Source organism: Schistocerca cancellata, chromosome 3 (genome assembly GCF_023864275.1).
Source record: "Schistocerca cancellata isolate TAMUIC-IGC-003103 chromosome 3, iqSchCanc2.1, whole genome shotgun sequence".
NCBI classification, from domain to species: Eukaryota; Metazoa; Arthropoda; class Insecta; order Orthoptera; family Acrididae; genus Schistocerca; species Schistocerca cancellata.
In genome coordinates this window covers 702,379,691-702,398,503 of record NC_064628.1, presented here as the reverse complement: position 1 = coordinate 702,398,503, position 18,813 = coordinate 702,379,691, and the positions used below count along the sequence as shown (strand labels likewise).

Below are 18,813 nucleotides of genomic sequence, written 5' to 3'. Positions count from 1 at the left end.
AGGTTTTCTTCACAAGTACTATGCAAAGTTCTTTCGGACATGCATGCAATGAGTGTGGATCGGATTCCAGTAGTTTTAGCAAATGACTACAGCCGCCAGACGATCTAGCACCAAGGTAACAAAAGCGTCATTCATTCAGGTAACGCACAATTCAACAGTATCACACTGAGGCATCGTTCATAAAAATAAATTGCAAGGATATACAGATAACATCACTTACCTAATGTAAGCCTACAGTTAAACTTTAGACTCGTGTAACTATCTTTCTTACAATCATTAAAATGGAAACAACCTTTAACTGTTGCAATGATCATTAAGTTTACAGAGGGTGCAATTATTTAAATGATTGGTGGAAGGCATATCAGTCCACGAGATCTAAAGCCTTTCCTGTAACACGGAAGAGTAAATTCCACACGGTTAGCGCTTTACGCTCCGAAATGAATATTGGATATTCTTTCAAATAAAACCGAGAACACAGGATTTCTGTCGAATTAAAGTGGTGATGTTACATCCGGTTATCAGCCGTGCCGCAACTCCACATTGATGCGAAGTGCAGTATCTGAAGATGAGCAGTAAAACTGTTGAAACGCTGTTTCTCAGATGATAACCAGAAACGATTTGATCAGAATATTAAATTATTTTCTAAACGGAAGTAGTCTATAAGAAAAATATAAAAGCTTTATGATCAACATAACGCAGACAGTTTTTAGCGCTGTGAACCTGGCGTTAAGAACCCGTGCTCCAGCTCTTCTACAACTCTGGGTTAAAGATAGACGGCCTCCCTCAGCAGCTCACGTTGCCATTTTTTGGGGCATCGTCGCTCCGTGCATAGCGGGTTTCAGTTATAGTCAGAGAGAAAACTTTTATACCAGAATTTTCGTGACATTGGGGTAGGATGTGAGTGCGTTCCGTTGCTAGTGAGCAGACATTGTGATAACTTAGGCAACTCTGTTCAATCATCTGTCTGCCGCGCCATATGGCAAGATTGTTCCGTCTTATGGGTAAATTAAATTCCGCAGCCCTTTTCGACGCTTCGAACACCGTCTGAAGCAGAAGGTGTCCAACACGCGGCCTAAAGCAAGTATCAATGCGGTGCGGCACACGATCTAAATAAAAAAAAAAAAAAATCGCCCGTGCAACTTGAGTCTTATAACTCGTTCTTATAACCAGCCAGACCATCAGACGTGCCGACCTGTTATCTTACCGTTACTTCAGTTGCAACTGAGAAATTAAAGAGTTAGGGACTAATAATGAAATTAATATAAGCAAATATAAAGAAATTATGTGTTATTTCTGTTCGATTGTGATAAAGAACCTTTTCGTCGTAGGTGTGACAATTACAAGTCAGAAGAAGTTAGACTTTTTTTGCTCACCGATTATTATCAGTGATAAATACACCATGTGCAGCCCTAAAATACTCGTCTTCTTCCAATGTGGCCCAGGTAAGCTGAAACGTTCATAAACTTTGTTGCGATTGTACAGCATTGGTTGCCAATTATTAACGTAAAAATGATCGCAGGCCTCAGACGGGATTTTATCTCCTGTATATCAAGCTGAAAAGGTTGGACACCTTGGTCTAAAGCTAAGACAGAGTAAGAACACTAGCACAATTAGGACAAATAAGAGTAAGAATAGACGTTGGTGTTGCACCGAAGGTTAAGTGTGAGACGGCGTTTCAGACTAAAATCTACAATATAGGAGCAACGTAATGTTGAAAGGAAATTAAAAATATAGTGTAGTATTCTTCGTTTAATTTTCACTAGTGCTGTACACACAGTTTTATGTCACTTACATGACAACTTATGGTGGAACAAATGTAAAAAGCTATTTTACGATGATTTATATTTCTGATAACAAAGACTTTATCCTGTTCTCACGAAACAGTTAGCGGTCTGTCGAATAGAACTAGTAACCGACAATTGTCAACGAAATAAGTGTGATGAAACATGTCAGTCACTCTTTAGAAATTGTATTTATCGAAATAAAATACGGAAACTGAAAGGGAAATCGATAAAGTGGTTCTTTCATTTGTTATAGAACAGGTGCAACAGTAAGTTTCCTTGTGAAGCTCTAACAAATGAATTCTTCATTCACGAAAGACAGCCAAGCACTGACGAGTGACAATCCGAAAGAAAATAAAAGCAATAACTTTGTTTTCGAAACATTTCTTCCATCTTTTATGATAGAAATTCAGCCAACATTGAGGACTTATGACTAGCTCAGGGACAAAAAAACTTAAGCTCATCTGCAATGACTTGGAGAAACGAAAAGAGAACCTACAACAATATTAGGAGAGTGATTGTAAGGTTGATTCATCTTAAATATAAATCCATCATTCATTCAGTTCACTGGACATGTATATTTTGCGTAAATTATTGGACGCCACTTTCATTCGCCGACAGTCATGGAACCGAAGGAAGGAAGGAAGGAAGATAAGCGTTGTCTCTCTCGGCGACAATGAGGACGTTAGGCAGCGGAAAAGGCTTAACAGGGAACCAGGGGTCTCGTTTTCAAAGGAGCTATGTCGGTAATCGTCTCAATGGATTAATGGAAACTACGGAACCTAAATCTGTGTCGGCACGGGGATTTGAATTGGCTTCTTCTCGATTGCTCATATAGTGTCTTCACCACTGCGCCATCTCACTCGGCAAACATTTTTTTCAATTCTAACGAAATACCTGCCATGCTGCGGTGGACTCGTTTTGCATAACGCGCAGTACCGAGGGGTGGGATGGGAGGAAGGGGAGGGGGAGTACTTTATGTCCACCCTAAAAAATTGAAAAATACTCAACCTGTTAATTATTGTTGACTTGTGTTAACAAAAAATTCTTTTTAAAGACGTACAGATGTGTTAGAAATGTCCTGAAAATCTTTCGGTACACTCTAAACATCATCACCCAATAACGTGTATTACCAAGGGTGGCCACTTTAGAACCCCTCTAAGAAAATTTAAAAATGAAAATTTCGTCGGTTGTTGTTGACTGTCATTCACAACATACTTTTTGAAGAGATATTGATGTGTATTAAGGTCCTAAACCTGACATTCACTGGAGAAAGTGACATTTAAATGTTTGGAATCTGCTAGAAGACTTCATTAAAGACAATACTTTTTTTCAGAATTTTAAAATGTAAGGTAACTGACTAGATTACAATACTTTCAAGAGGTAGGCATATATACACCCCCCCCCCCCCCCCCCCAGGTATTGCGAGGGTTGAGTATTATAGCAGTATTCTGCAACGATTAATTTCTTTTTGTCGGTGTTCCTCGTAAGACAATGAATAGCTGTAGTAGTCACTATCTTTCAACTCGCCGATTGGAATATGACAATTCCCGTCTTAAGAGTACGCAGTCGAGTTAATTTTCTGGCACTCTTACAATTTTACTTTATTTTGTATCATATGCAAATCGATTGCCTTTTCTGGAATAAAACAGAATTTGGCGATAGCGAATCATTCCTATTACGAGTTATGTAATCAAAAACTAATTACACAAAAGCTTCGAGAAAAAAGTAAAGCTGCATAACAGTGAACGATCGCGGAATATACTCCTACGCACTGTAAATCCAACACCTTCGATCAAATCAAAAATAAGGCAGAATCAAAACCAATCCAGATTTGACACGCCGTAAGCAGTACGGGAGAAGTGCTATTAGGCGTAGCCTGCAAAATAAACCCACAAACGCACAAAGCTGTGCTGAACAATGTACAGCAAATTAAAGCAGCCAAAAAGAGTTATGTAATCAGTAACAATGGTGATAACGCCACCTATCTTCCACCACTGTATCAGATAATGACACTGTCACGCAGATAGCATAATATCTACAGCATTTGTTCCAAAGGCATTAAGTTACTTATCAATCGTCATCTATTTGTAAATAAACTCTTTTAAAGTACAGAATGAAGCAACACTTAATTCCGGAAGTTCAAGACAAGCGTGGGCGATACAGCGAGGTCATCGATCCCATCGGATTCCTTTCAAAGGAACCAGCCCGGCATTGGTCTGAAGCGATTTAGGGAAATTGCAGAAAATATAAATCAGGATGGCCGGACGTGGGTTTGAACCGTCGTCCTCCCGAATGCGAGTCCAATGTGCTAATCACTGCGCCATCTCGCTCGGTCGTAGAGTTGGTACGACATTGAAATTGAGATCATACATTCAAACATAAAAACCCAAATTTCGTAAGTTAACTGACTGCATTCCACCACAAGGGTATATGTTCCACAGTTACTTTATATTACGTGTCGTTCAGCGAAGCTTCGAAACCTACAGCCGTGAAATCTCGGAGGTACAGGCTCGTAAACGTCTGTATACACACAGGAAATTCCGACGCAAATGTTTGACGTTCGTGATTCCGCAGTCTTCGCAGAGCAAGCCTCAGGCGCTCCTGACCTTGGCAATATCTAAACAGTTTATGTTTTCCAAACACTAACAGGCAACTGTGGAGCTCGTGTGCTCCTTATACATGGGAGTCTCCTGGGAACCGACACAGCCTCTGTCGCAGAGACAACAGTCGTATTGTGTGGTATTTGCTTTTCAGGAAACCACCGTTTTCAGCCACAGAATTACAGAAAAGCTCAGGCTACCTACATTCGTCCTTCGAAAGAATTACGAATTTTGAACTTATCATGATCGTTGGCTGAGAAATACTGCGTCCTCCGCATGTTGAATTACGGGGGTTGGACAAAAATATGAAATTCTGTGAGAAGTACATGCTTGAACATAAATGCAGAAGTTTCCAGAATGAGATTTTCACTCTGCGGTGGAGTGTGCGCTGATATGAAACTTCCTGGCAGATTAAAACTGTGTGCCGGACCGAGACTCGAACTCGGGACCTTTGCCTTTCGCGGGCAAGTGCTCTAACAACTGAGCTACCCAAGCACGACTCACGAACCGTCCTCACAGCTTCAATTCTGCCAGTACCTCGTCTCCTACCTTCCAAACTTCACAGGAGCTCTTCTGCGAACCTTGCAAAACTAGCACTCCTGGAGGAAAGGATATTGCAGAGACATGGCTTAGCCACAGCCTGGGGGATGTTTCCAGAATGAGATTGTCACTCTGCAGCGGAGTGTGCGCTGATATGAAGCTTCCTGGGAGAGTAAAACTGTGTGCCGGACCGAGACTCGAACTCGGGACCTTTGCCTTCCGCGGGCAAGTGCTCTACCAACTGAGCTACCCAAGCACGACTCACCGCGAAAGGCAAAGGTCCCGAGTTCGAGTCTCGGTCCGGCACAGTTTTAATCTGTCAGGACGTTTCATAAATGCAGATGCCAGCCAAGCTTGGAAGTGGCGCTCTTGTAATATGCTCATGAGCGGCACCTGCGCAATGTCATCGATACGTTTCACGTGTCAGTGCTGATCGGAACAGTGTTCTGTGTTGTAAGTGCATTATGTCGCAGTAAAGCGAATTCGTACGTGGGCAAATTGTTGGTGCTCGTATGGTGGTTCTTCCGTGACCAAGAGAGCAGAAGTGTTTGGTGTTTCAAGAGGCATCGTATGGAAGATTTATACCACATACAGGAAAAGCATAAAAACATCGACTAAGTCACAACGTGGAGGAAAGTGTGTGTTAAGTAATCGTGACAGACGGCCGTTGAGGAGGATAGTGGCGATAAATAAGGGGATGACATCCGCAAAAGTCACTGCGCAACTGAATGTAGCTGAAATGGTTGAAATGGCTCTAAGCACTATTGGACTTAACATCTGAGGTCATCAGTCCCCTAGACTTAGAACTACTTAAATCTAATTAACCTAAGGACATCACACACACCCATCCCCGAGGCAGGACTCGAACCTGCGATCGTAGCAGCAGGGCGGTTCCGGACTGAAGCGCCTAGAACCGCTCGGCCACAGCGGCCGGCTTTGAATGTAGCATTGGCGAAACCTGTCGGCGCCAAAACAACACGAAGAGAGCTCTCTATAAGCACGGAGCTGCAATTTCAAAACCACTCATCAGTGATGCATATCCCCATAGCAAAAAAAAAAAGAACGCGGTGCCAAAGCTATAGAACGTGGAATATCGAGCAATGGAAGGATGTGATTTGGTCGCATGAGTTACTGCCTATTGTTTCCAGCTTCTGGCCAAGTCTACCTCCAAAGAGGGAAACAAGGCGGGGACTCTGTGATGATATTGGCAGCCATATCGTGGTATTCCATGGGTATTCTGCGAGGTCGCATTGCTGCGAAGGATTATGTGACCATTTTGGATGATGAGATCCGTCCCATAGCTCAGTGTTTGTTCCCCAATGATCACGCTGTGTTCCAAGACGATGGAGCCCCTGTTCAGACAGCTCGCATCGTCTAGGACTAGTTTTGTGAATACTAGGATGAATTTTCCGGTCTCCACTGGCCACCAACCAGATCTCAATACTGCTGAGCCTTTGTGGGCTAGTCTGGAGAGAAGGGTGCATGATCGCGCTCCATCTCCATCACCGTTACACGAACTTGGCACTACTTTGCAGGTAGAATGGTATATGATTCCCTTAAAAACCTTACAGGATCTGTATCTACCCTTCCCAAGAGAAATGGAAACTCGTTTCAAAGCCAACATGTTTCTTGCACGCTATTAGGCATGATAATGTCGAGTGGAATATTCTTTCAAGTTCTGAAGGTGGCAGGGGTCAAATACAGGGAACGAAAGGCTATTTACAATTTGTACATAAACCAGATGGCAGTTATAAGAGTCGAGGGGCATGAAAGAGAAGCAGTGGTTGGGAAGGGAATATGAGACAGGGTTGTAGTCTATCCCAGATGCTATTCAATCTGTATATTGAACAAAGAGTAAAGGAAACAAAAGAAAAATTTGGAGTACGAATTAAAATCCATGGAGAAGACATAAAAACTTTGAGGTTTGCCGATGACGTAATACTGTCAGAGACAGCAAAGGACCTGGAAGAGAAGTTGAACGGAATAAGCAGTGTCTTGAAAGGGGGATATAAGATGAACATCAACAAAATCAAAACGAGGATAATGGAACGTAGTCGCATTAAATCAGGTGATGCTAAGGGAATCACATTAGGAAATGACACACTTTTGAAGTAGATGAGTTTTGCTATTTGGGAAGCAAAATAACTGATGATGGTCGAAGTAGAGAGGATATAAAATGTAGACTTGCAATGGCGAGGGAAGTGTTTCTGAAGAAGAGATATTTGTTAACACCGAGTATGGATTTAAGTGTCAGGAAGTTGTTTCTGAAAGTATTTGAATGGAGTGTAGCCATGTATGGAAGTGAAACATGGACAACAAACAGTTTAGACAAGGAGAGAATGAAGGGTTTCGAAATGTGGTGTTACGGAAGAATGCTGAAGATTAGATGGATAGATCACGTAAGTAATGAGGAGGTACTGAATAGAATTGGGGAGAAGGGGAATTTGTGACACAATTTGACCAGAAGAAGGGATCGGTTAGTAGTACATTTTCTGAGGCATCAAGGGATCACCAATTTAGTGTTGGAGGGTAGCGTGGAGGGTAAAAGTCGTAGGGGGAGACCATGAGATGAATACACTAAGCAGATTTAGAAGGATGTAGGTTGCAGCAGGTATTTGGAGATGAAGAAGCTGGCACAGGATAGAGTAGCATGGAGAGCTGCATCGTACCAGTCTCTGGACTGAAGATCACAACAACAACAACAACAACAACAACAACAGACATGGTAATGTGTTGTATTTTTTGTGTTTCCATATTTTTGTCAATGCCCAGCACATGAACGATAAGTAATGCTTAAAATCAATATTGGCGTTGCTCGCGTTTGAAGATGCTCTCTCAGTATTTCGAGTGCACATATGTATAATCAGGCATGTCGAATTATGCCTTCAATATAAATCTGAGCCAAGTCAGAAAAAACCGTAATTTTTATATAGAACTCACTAAAAGGTAGAGCATTTCATCGAGAGGTGGAAGAATTAGCTTCTTAAATAAAAACTCAAGATGGGAAAGGAAATTGGACTTTTCCCTTTCAAATGAACCACTGCGGAACCTAAGTCTAGATCATCTGTCGGACCTTTGAAATTAACTCATCTCTGAAGAAAGTACATTATCAAATACTGCTAACGACTCGTTGACTTAGGCAGTCATAGAATATCCAGCAAAGAGAAAACTATGTTCAGGGTACAAAAAGTGTCATTTGGAGTAAAATTGCAGGTTTAATGTACTGTATTTGTCATGCACAATACATCTTTTGAATCCTTTTTCCATGCTGTAGAGAGGTGTTACAAATGGAGTGTGTGCTGTTCACGGAGTTTCTTTGAACGCGGAGCTTTCGTTTCCGACTGCCTCCGGTTGAATACTCGTAGAATACATGGGATCTTCAAAAGCACCTGCTTCGTAAGACAAGTATCTATGTTTTCCTCATAAGTCTGATGTACCTGCAGACAAAAAATACCAGAAATTTTTATGTGTACGAATGTTTCAGGGGAATCATAAGTGCGCGGAAGTATTCATATCCATTGTCATCTTTTGAAAGTATGGATACAGAATGTCCAAATCATTATGCTCCGTGTAAACTAGATCGATATTTTGCAGAACATGTTACATTTTGTTCTCCAAGAGGATGAAACTGCCAAACTGGTGGTGAGGTCTGCTGCTAATGATTGAAATTAAACCAACAGACATACATAGTTAGGTTTGGAAAGCAGAAAAAATAAACTAGTAAGGCAAATGAAGAAACATATTTTAACTCCTCACAAATAATAAATTTACGTGAGTGAGCAGTTATGTTAAGAAAGAGAATAATATTTTGTGTTCTCCGCTCTTGGAAAAACTGCCACACATGTTTGTAATCATGCAGTACTGTACGTTACTTCCAAGATATGTCAAGACAAATAAGTCCTCTCTGGGTGAGTATTGTGCTCTTTCTTCACCACTAAAGAATCTGAAATTCAACTTAACAAACCGTATGAAACCTCCAGCGCTGTATTTCGTCACAGACCTTCGCGTCCGTTTCCGCGTAACCGGAGTTGGCTCTGAGCACTACGGGACGTAACATCTGAGGTCATCAGTCCCCTAGAACTTAGAACTACTTAAACCTAACTAACCTAAGGACATCACACACATCCATGCCCGAGGCAGGATTCGAACCTGCGACCGGAGCGGTCGCGTGGTTCCAGACTGAAGCGCCTAGAACCGCTCGGCCACACCGGCCGGCTAACGGAAGTTAAGAAACTGTGACTTACTCGACCATTAACCGCATCCGGTGACCAGCTCCAGGCCAGGACGAACAACACGGCCTACCTGGATAACAATGCTTTTGTTTTTCCTTCCTCAGTATCCCTGGACCCTAAAGTAGAAGATAATTACCCCTAGATGCGAGGAGGAGGATTAAGCTAGTTCCATGTTTGGCAGACTTCTGCGTACAGAATAGATTGATTTTTTTTAAATGCTTTGAATTGACACACAATTTTATCGTCATGACGAGTAAAAGACACTATAAAAATTAATTACGTTAGCAACTATTAAAACTGTGTGAATTGCCTCCGCCAGTCCTTGAGATTCCATCTCCAACTGCCTGAATACAGATTTGGCATGCAACATTCACTGATTTCCGATATAAAACTGACAAACTGAAAACTTTTTGTGTTACAATAAGTTGGAAGATTCCTCTCAATTGGCTTCATTCATAAATACCGATAATTTCGATGATTGTGATGATTATGTTAACCTGCCACTAATGACCTGTCCAAATTAATAGTGTATTTTACGTTGCTGAAAAATGACACGTACTGTGCCACGGCTACATAAATGCAAGATGTCTCCACACAGCAAATTTTACGCGGTTTTTGGTTGGCGAACTTGAGTGTTTTATGTTCCACGCGTGTCATAGTTTTTTGTAGGCCGAATAAGGCAAATGATGTCAGCACTGTAAAGAACTGTGCTTCCGAGGGAAACAGAGCCAACCGTCCACTCAGGATAAATATGCAAATAGAATAGTAAGTAGAAACATTTGCAGACAAAACTCTCTTCTCTCAAGAAAGAGTTACTGAAGAATTGAGACTCCGTGGAATAAGGTAGCTCTCAGTGACTGCAAAGGACCATTGTCCTTTCATCCTACACATCTCATAGGCCAGGTAGTTAACACGTGAAAATATTAAAACATAGCTTCAAAATTCTGGAAAAATACAATAGTGTCATTCTAGACATGTTTCCACAAGTGCTGCAAATATTTTCGCTAGTAGAAATCATGTTTTAAGAGACTGCTATATTTTTGTCGCAATATTGTTTTGAAAAGGTCATTTCTTTAAAAGTTTCGATTTTGTACGGCGTCTTCCACACACATGGCTTGTTTTCTAATAAATCTAGATGAGAGCACTAACATGAGTAAACAAACTTATCGGTAAGTTGCTTCTGCTCGTGGTGGTGTAGGAGGAGGGATATTTGCGCCTCCTTAAGCCTTCCTTGTTTTACAGTAGACATTAGAATACCGTGTGTATCTCGCTAGACATCCAAGACACGAAAGGGTGAAAGGAGAGAGTGCGGTGTTGCAAAACATACGTCATCACACTTAGCAAGGCAGTGTGAGAAGCTCTCCCTCGCCGGAAGCTGCCGATTTCCGTAACTAATTCAAACGGTAGCTTCCTAATGCAAAATCCGTTTATAATTTGCTTGTATGGACCCGGGTACTTACCAATAAGTAGTTTCTTCCGCGCCTTCATTCTAAGCGTCGCACACGCATACTCCCTGCCGCTGCCGTCCTCGGCGCAAACTGTCAAGAACGAGGAGACAGCTGAAAGCGGAAGGAGGACGCTGATTGGTCTACCCGTCTGACGTCACATCACATGACTCGCGTCTCTCTCCGGCCATGAGTCACGCCGGGAAGAGCTGTAGGTAGGTTACGATTCGCCAGTCTGCCACAGCTGTTGCTTGTGTGCGGACGCTCGGTGATGTGGTACAATCTGTCATTTCGATAAGTAGTTGCCCACATACATAAAGCATTTCTTTATATCCGGTGCTCCGTCATTCTCATAATGTGCAAACAAATGTGTATGCCATCAGTAAAATAGGTTATTTGAAGTATTTAGCAGTACTTTAAATGTGGTCTGTGTATACAATGATTCACAGGTAAAGGCGAAAAAAATGAAACACGTTTTACGTTATTTATTATGTTGTCATCAAGAGTAAAACATATGATGCTGGCAACAGTTCATTATTTTCACTAGATTTTAAAAACTAAATATTGTCGAACACGTGTTTGGTTCATATACAAGATGGCTTTAAGAAATAAAATCACCGTTAATGGAGTTTTGACTCAGTGCGGTTCCAATTTTGCACATTCTTATTAAATGTGTGAGATAAAGCTCTAGAAGTGTTTAAGACATAACTCTTCTTTCTTAACATACTAACAAGGGAATCCTCCATACTGTAAATCAAGGATTTTAATGCACTTCAAATATGTTGTAGAGGCACTTACCCTGAGTACCTGGCTATCCGGTTTTTTAGCAGCGGGCCTTGGTTTTTGAGAAAATTGATTTTGAAGTCCATTGTGCGCTTTGTATACCCGTAACATTACATATATTCCGAGCAAGTCAGCGTAGCTCGGCGTAAAGGTTCACGGCTACCGTGTTCGAATCCTGCTAGCGGAGTAGATTTGCAGCATATGGTAATTGCGATTTCGCCTTTTGATTCTTCGTTCAACTCCTCTACTTGTGGATCTTCTTCTGGCTGCACTACTGCAGAAACACTTCGTTCTTCCATTTCACAGAATTTTTCTAACACATTGCACTAGAGACGCTTTGCGAAGGTAAAGGAATGCAACTCGCATCCTCACTGGCCGCAACTAGGAGCTGGGGTTCCCGTTAACGGCTAACGATTCACGGGAGAGGGGGCGATTATGGGCGGAGATCGATTTCAGGTAATACAAGAAGCGACCGTTGTACGAACATCTGGAACTCCAACTGCGATCCACAAAAGGAAATAATATTTGAAATGGTTCAAATGGCTCTGAGCACTATGGGACTTAACAGCTATGGTCATCAGTCCCCTAGATCTTAAGAACTACTTAAACCTAACTAACCCAAGGACAGCACACAACACCCAGCCATCACGAGGCAGAGAAAATGCCTGACCCCGCCGGGAATCGAACCCGGGAACCCGGGCGTGGGAAGCGAGAATGCTACCGCAGGACCACGAGATGCGGGCAATAATATTTGAAAAATTAATAAATGAAAATATCTTTATAATTTCGCACACCTTACACTGTTTGTTGATATTCTTTGAAATAAAATTGAAAAATTCGGTATATTTTGAAAAAACAAAAAAAAAAGAAGGTACACGAGCAGGTAACTCCAGCGCGGTAGCCGTGAACATTTATCATTGCACTGCGCTGAATTGCTTGGAATACATATTAATGTTACGGGTATACAAAGTTCGCAATGAACTTCAAAATCGATGTTCTCAAAATCCAAGGCCCATCGCCAAAAAACCAGATAGCCAGGTACTCAAGGTAAGTGCTTCTACAACATATTTGAAGCGCATCAAAATCCGTGATTTACGGTATGGAGGTGTAAGTGCAAAACATGCAATACCTTCAGAAATAATGTAAACATGTGAAACTAACATTCGGGCTGTGTGTTTCCACTAAGGATAAAGCTGGTAAATAAAATTCAGCTTTGTAGCTATTGTCCGCAGCGCCCTAAAAAACCTCTATAGAATTTCTAAGTCAAACCAAACCAAATCAAGAATCCAAAACTACCTCTGCACGATATTAACCTGGCCGTTTACAGTGTATGTGGTTACAATCACAGTCGCATACTTGGAATGACATACATTTTCACAAAACACAGGCAATGTTACGAGTGATAATGATAGCGCTAGAAAGGGGTAAAATATAAAGACCAAGCAAAAGAAACAACGAAAACTTGTTTACTCTGCTTATTTTATCTCCTATGGTATGATATTACTGGACAGCTCTTCGCGTTCACAAACAGTATACACAGATGAGGGGTGAGCAGTGAAGACGGTCTGCAGTGTCAGTTCACGAAATTCAAGCAGGCCGTTGTTTGAGCGTCACGGAATTTGAAGTGCCATTCCGGCACATAAAATCCTACATGGGATTTGTGGTTAATAGTAATGACGCATTCAAAAGAAAATGCATCATTGATTCAGTGAACAAATACAGAAAAAAATTGTACTAGGATCACCAATCCTTAAACATTATACACAAACATGTACATAATTGTTGAGGCTTCATTTTCAATAGGTTTCCAACATAACTTGGATATCAGGATCCGTGTTATCACTCGGATGTTCAAGTAGGAAAGCTTCTTAGCTGTTGACTCAGTAGTATACAGGAATTGCTCACAATACTTTAGGTCTTTCGGTACAATGGGTTCCTCAGTGGTATATACTTCAGCAAACCCTTTCTTTTAATCTTTGATTTTTTTTTTTAAATTACTTCTGTGAATTACGCAGTATCTTATTCCATGATTGCGCAGCTTGCGTTCGCCTAACTCCCACGAAACAAATGAAAAAATAAATTAATACCCTGGTGCCACCACTTTAATAGACTGGAGATGCTGGAAACATCTCTTAAAACCCCAGTACTGTAGGATTGATTTTCGGACATAAATGTGCATCATAGGTGGTTCCCCCAACCAACAGTTGCTACGTTCCTGCGAAATTCATTGGAGGATGGAAAAAATAAACAGCTGGAGAGTACAATGGTGTTCTGGACAGCAGATATGATTAACAACTGGCATCCGTACATGGTGATGACGAGCAGAAGGAAATTCCGGACAGAGAATCTAAAACAACACATTTATGAGAATTTTTTAACCCCCAAAGCAAACCTTCAGGGGGTCCAGCGTTTCTGACGCAGTGCAGTCCCGTGGATGTAATGGTTTCCGAAATCTATATGAAATTCCTGGATTTAGAAGAATGACACATTCACGTTACCTACAGGAAGTTTTCTAATAAATGCACCTCTCGCATTAGACGCACATTGCTGATCACCATTATAGTAACACTATTTGCATCCTGCTATGGAGATGGTTTTGCAACTACCGCTAATAATAGACACGAGTATGTCACTCACCTTCACGACTTCTTATACCTAGGGATGTTACGGGATGAACAATGGAATCTAAAATTGAAACTTACTCACAAGGTAGTACTCATACATAACGTACCCATTTTGCATGTACTTTAGTGGGTCATACTTTCCTCATGGTGGTGTGTTAAATATACAGGGTGTTAACAAAAAGGTACGGCCAAACTTTCAGGAAACATTCCTCACACACAGATAAAGAAAAGATGTTATGTGGACATGTGTCCGGAAACAATTTCCATGTTAGAGCTCATTTTAGTTTCTTCCACCTACGCTCAATGGAGCACGTTATCAGGATTTCATACGGGATACTCTACCTGTGCTGCTAGAACATGTGCCTTTACAAGTACGACACAACATGTGGTTCATGCACGATGGAGCTCCTGCACGTATCAGTCGAAGTGTTCGTACGCTTCTCAACAACAGATTCGGTGACCGATGGATTGGTAGAGGCGGACCAATTCCATGGCCTCCACGCTCTCCTGACCTCAACCCTCTTCACTTTCATTTATGGGGGCATTTGAAAGCTCTTGTCTACGCAACCCCGGTACCAAATGTAGAGACTCTTCGTGCTCGTATTGTGGACGGCTGTGATACAATACGCCATTCTCCAGGGCTGCATCAGCGGATCAGGGATTCCATGCGACGGAGGGTGGATGCATGTATCCTCGCTAACGGAGGACATTTTGAACATTTCCTGTAACAAAGTGTTTGAAGTCACGCTGGTACGTTCTGTTGCTGTGTGTTTCCATTCCATGATGAATGTGATTTGAAGAGAAGTAATAAAATGAGCTCTAACATGGAAAGTAAGCGTTTCCGGACACATGTCCACATAACATATTTTCTTTCTTTGTGTGTGAGGAATGTTTCCTGAAAGTTTGGCCGTACCTTTTTGTAACACCCTGTATTTATGTGTAGTGTGGGTGACTGATGGCTCTTTTGGCAGTGTAACGTGTACTTTGGATAAATGTGGAAAGGAAATAAAAGAAAGAAATGAAAAATAGTTCCAACACACAGTGTCTTGCTCTCTGGAAGGACCAAATGGGCAGTCGAGCTTAATATACCTGTCCGACGAGCAAACGATAAATAACAGTTTCATATGCCGTCATTCCGTGAGCCGGAGCGAGTTGGTTTGGGTATTAACCCGGAACACTGGCGCATAGGTTGTTGACCAGGGATTCTAAGTCTATTACTTTTTCCAATCAGAACAGCAGAGTTTCTTCGACTGCCAAGATTTGGGCCTGCTGCTCCTGGTTCGAACGCCTCCGCAATAGCGAGCGTCAGTGACCTCTCCTTAGGAGAAGAGTCTTAAAACTGATGACTGGAAGAAAATAAATAACTCAGTGGCTCTTACCAGCAACTCATCGCGACATTGCCTGCCGAACTATGCTCGGGCTTTGCGTCATCAGCGGCACAATGGCTTTAGGTAAACAGCAGCAGTGCTTTCCCAGGGATTAGATCCTTCTGTGTTTGCAAGGCGCGTCGTGCCCACTGAAGAGGTAGCACCGAGAGAAAACACTTGTCATTGTCCTCCCGCTCGAGTCTGGTTTGTCGCTAACCATCTGTTCTCTAAAAGCACAGTGAACGTGACAGGTACAACCATATTCGCAGGTTCAGCTCTACCATAGGCGTATTATTACATTTTTTTAATCTGAAAGAATAAGTACCGCCACTTGTCGTACAAGCCTATTGAAAGTGAAGAAATACCTGACAGGGATACTGCAGGAAAGCGACTATAGCAGTATATGCGTAAGAGACCACCACCAAAGGATGGAGGCAGTCTCAAGTGAAGCATGCAGCATTGTGGCGTGATCTTTGGCAGTTTCCTACGTCGTGATTGCAACGGTGGGACGTCGTCAATATTGGCTACATTTGGATCTAATATATAAAAATGGAGAAGTATGGGTTAAATAACCCTCTAGAATTAATAATGCAGAATTTAAAAAATGCCACTCACTAGTTGTTTAAGTGGTACAAATTACGTTGTGGTGCAACGGGTGTGTGTGTTTCTGAAAGCTGCATCCAGTGAAATCGCCTACCTAACCATGGTGTTTCTCCTCTTGTTCGCCGAAGCGAGACGGAGCAATTGTACCGTGCATCCACGTAGGGCATTGCCACTGAATGCACGCAATCATCCTTATTGGGGATCTGTCTTGTATGCTGTACTGTAAGAAACATCAGAGCATGATGTATTTTGTAATAAGGGCGATAAGAATTTGTTTACTGACTACTCATTTTTTTCCGATATAGAGACTTTTAAATTACACGTTCACTCAATCTCTCGCCCAGTCGTTAAGCCATCCTCAAATGCGTCGTGATTTGTAGAATTGTAAGACGGAATTTCAGGCTGTGAAACTTCTACGATAATGAACAACAGAGCATCACCAAATACTGGATTCCCAAAACACGTTAGGAAATGTGAAACGTTGTAACGCAAGACTATTTTCCATCTCACAAGCCTAACCGCGCAGACGCCATCTAGGAATACAGTTTTATGAAGTTAAGATGTCTCATTTGGTGGTTTCTATATTAAAATTTGCGTGCTATGAAAACGGCGGACTAACGATTCAAAATGAACGCGTCGTTTTTGGTGTGATTTCTTACAATGCAGCTCGAGAACGGTACGTTGGTGGTTACTACTACATCCTTAAGTGCGAGTTTATGGATGGCAATATACGAGTAGAGCTCTGTAGACATTTCACTCGACAGATTTCTGCGTGCATCTCCAGTGATCGTGTAGAAGTAAAGGCTTAGATGACATTAGAAGATATGGTGGAAGAAAGGGAAGTTTAATGATAGGCATGACCCATGCTCCACTTAACTGATAGTGTACTACAACGAAAACTTTGAATTTTAGATTTGCTTTCCTGGTCGAGCATAAAATTATAACTCCTCATAAATGTTCCAAATTTCGTTTGCTTTTCCAAATAAGTTGTAAGTGACATTCTGTCTAGGGAGAATTGTAAAACGTAAATGTTACTACCCTTCAGAGATTAAGCCTCAATGGCTGTTCCTACTGGCCGACTCTGTAATAAGGAGCGCTCTATAATCGTGGGCCATGTAATCAGCAGTCGCCAACTTCTACAGCCACTACTGCCAGTAGATGAATCCTGATGACGCCGCTGCTTGCTTACTCAAGCAACTCCTCATAAGCATTACGAGGCTTAGTGGCCCACGTTCAAGACTTGCCTACACCCCCCGCTGCCCCTACCCCCCCCCCCCCCCCACACACACACACACAAGAGAAGCAGACACTGAGGCACCGGGAATCGAACCCGGCTTCTGCACCATAGTCAGCGACGCTTACCATTCGGCAGGATCCAGAAAGAATTGTAATGTTATTTAAGTTTCTTCTCACCGTTTTAAGCTCGCTTTGCATCCACCGACGTCTCCAAAATACTCTTCAGGATTTTTTGCAAGGATATTGGATTATTGCTAATATAGTTATCGCAAAATTAGAGAAACTAGTATAGAAATTTCACCTTAAATAAAACGCTGTTGACCGTTTTTCCTTTAACAACTATTTCACATGCATCCACATCCCGAAACAAAATCTGTCTGTGTTATTCTCCAGGTACAACCAGATGCCGTTAGAGTGATACTCAGTGATCTTAGGTAGGACTCTTTGGAAGAAACAAGGACGTTTTACTCGCGAAAAACCAAAATCATCAGCCTGTTGTATGATGTCGGTACCACGATGGAAAAATTTTCCCTTATGACTCCTTTCAAAAAAACAAATTTACATTCTGGGATCCTGTGATCAAATTTTACTTCATAATTTTTTTTTATCTCAGTGTCACTCGCAGTATACAAAAGAGAATGGCCAGCTACTTTTCCATATTTAATAGTTACGACCATGAACTATGGAGACTAAGCGACGCACACAAATACTTATGTTTCAAATTTTCAATATTATTAAGGTTGAAGCCATACATATCAGGCAATATAGCCGCTGTAAGTAGCATTCTGCTGTTAGCGTTAAGCCATTGTCCAAAACCTTATTATGCAATTATTTATCAATTGGCGGAACAACAGAAAAATATGGGACATTCTTAAGAGCGTTTTACCCTATTGGCTGGCTCTGAGCACTATGGAACTTAACTCCTGAGGTCATCAGTCCCTTGAACTTAGAACTACTTAAACCTAACTAACCTAAGGACATCACACACATCCATGCCTGAGGCATGATTCGAACGTGCGACCGTAGCGGTCGCGCGGTTCCAGACTGTAGCGCTTAGAACCGCTCGGCCACTCCGGCCGGCTTTTACATTATTAACTCGCCCGCCAACAGCGAGACGGAACACAAGCTCGGATTAGGAAGGATGGGGAAGTAAATCGAACGTATCCTTTGAAAGGAACCATCCCAGTATTTACCTGAAGCGATTTAGGAAAATCTCAGAAAACCTAAATCAGGATGGCCAGACGCCGGTTTGAACCGTCGTCCTGCCGAATGCGAGTCCAGTGTGCTGACCGCTGCGCCACCAAGCTCGGTTAACTCTCGTACTTCGGCATTCTCGCACGAAAAGTTGTGCCAGTAATACGACCGCAACTTTACGAATGGATACGTTCACAGCAGAGCAGTTCTATGATCATTATGCAAGAGTGCAGCATATTCTGATCCCGTAAATACTCATCCTCTGAAATGTCCATCATCATCAAATTTCTCCTCAGCAAATGGGACCACTTCCCAACGACAGCTCCCACGAAAACACTTGACAAAGTTCCCCTCGTCAGCCCGAACTCTTCCGCCCGACTATCCTTTGCGAAAACCTGTCCCTGT

General features: G+C 42.0%; 1 protein-coding gene and 1 non-coding gene across 3 annotated transcripts in view; both read right to left on the bottom strand.

Annotated features, from left to right (window-relative positions):
- Positions 1-18,813, bottom strand: part of LOC126175697 (phospholipid phosphatase 1-like) — an 820,416-nt gene that overhangs the window by 42,828 nt on the left and 758,775 nt on the right. Inside the window, exon 1 of one of the 2 annotated variants that reach the window (XM_049922634.1) lies at positions 10,617-10,705. The exons of the other annotated variant lie outside the window; for it this stretch is intronic. Coding sequence (XP_049778591.1) covers positions 10,617-10,644 — 28 coding nt within the window. The 5' untranslated portion in view covers positions 10,645-10,705. Of the gene's footprint in view, positions 1-10,616; positions 10,706-18,813 lie in introns of those variants that run through there. 2 annotated transcript variants of the gene reach the window in all.
- On the bottom strand, positions 5,107-5,181 carry Trnap-cgg (transfer RNA proline (anticodon CGG)). Its single transcript has one exon. It is a non-coding gene; the product is annotated as a tRNA-Pro (tRNA).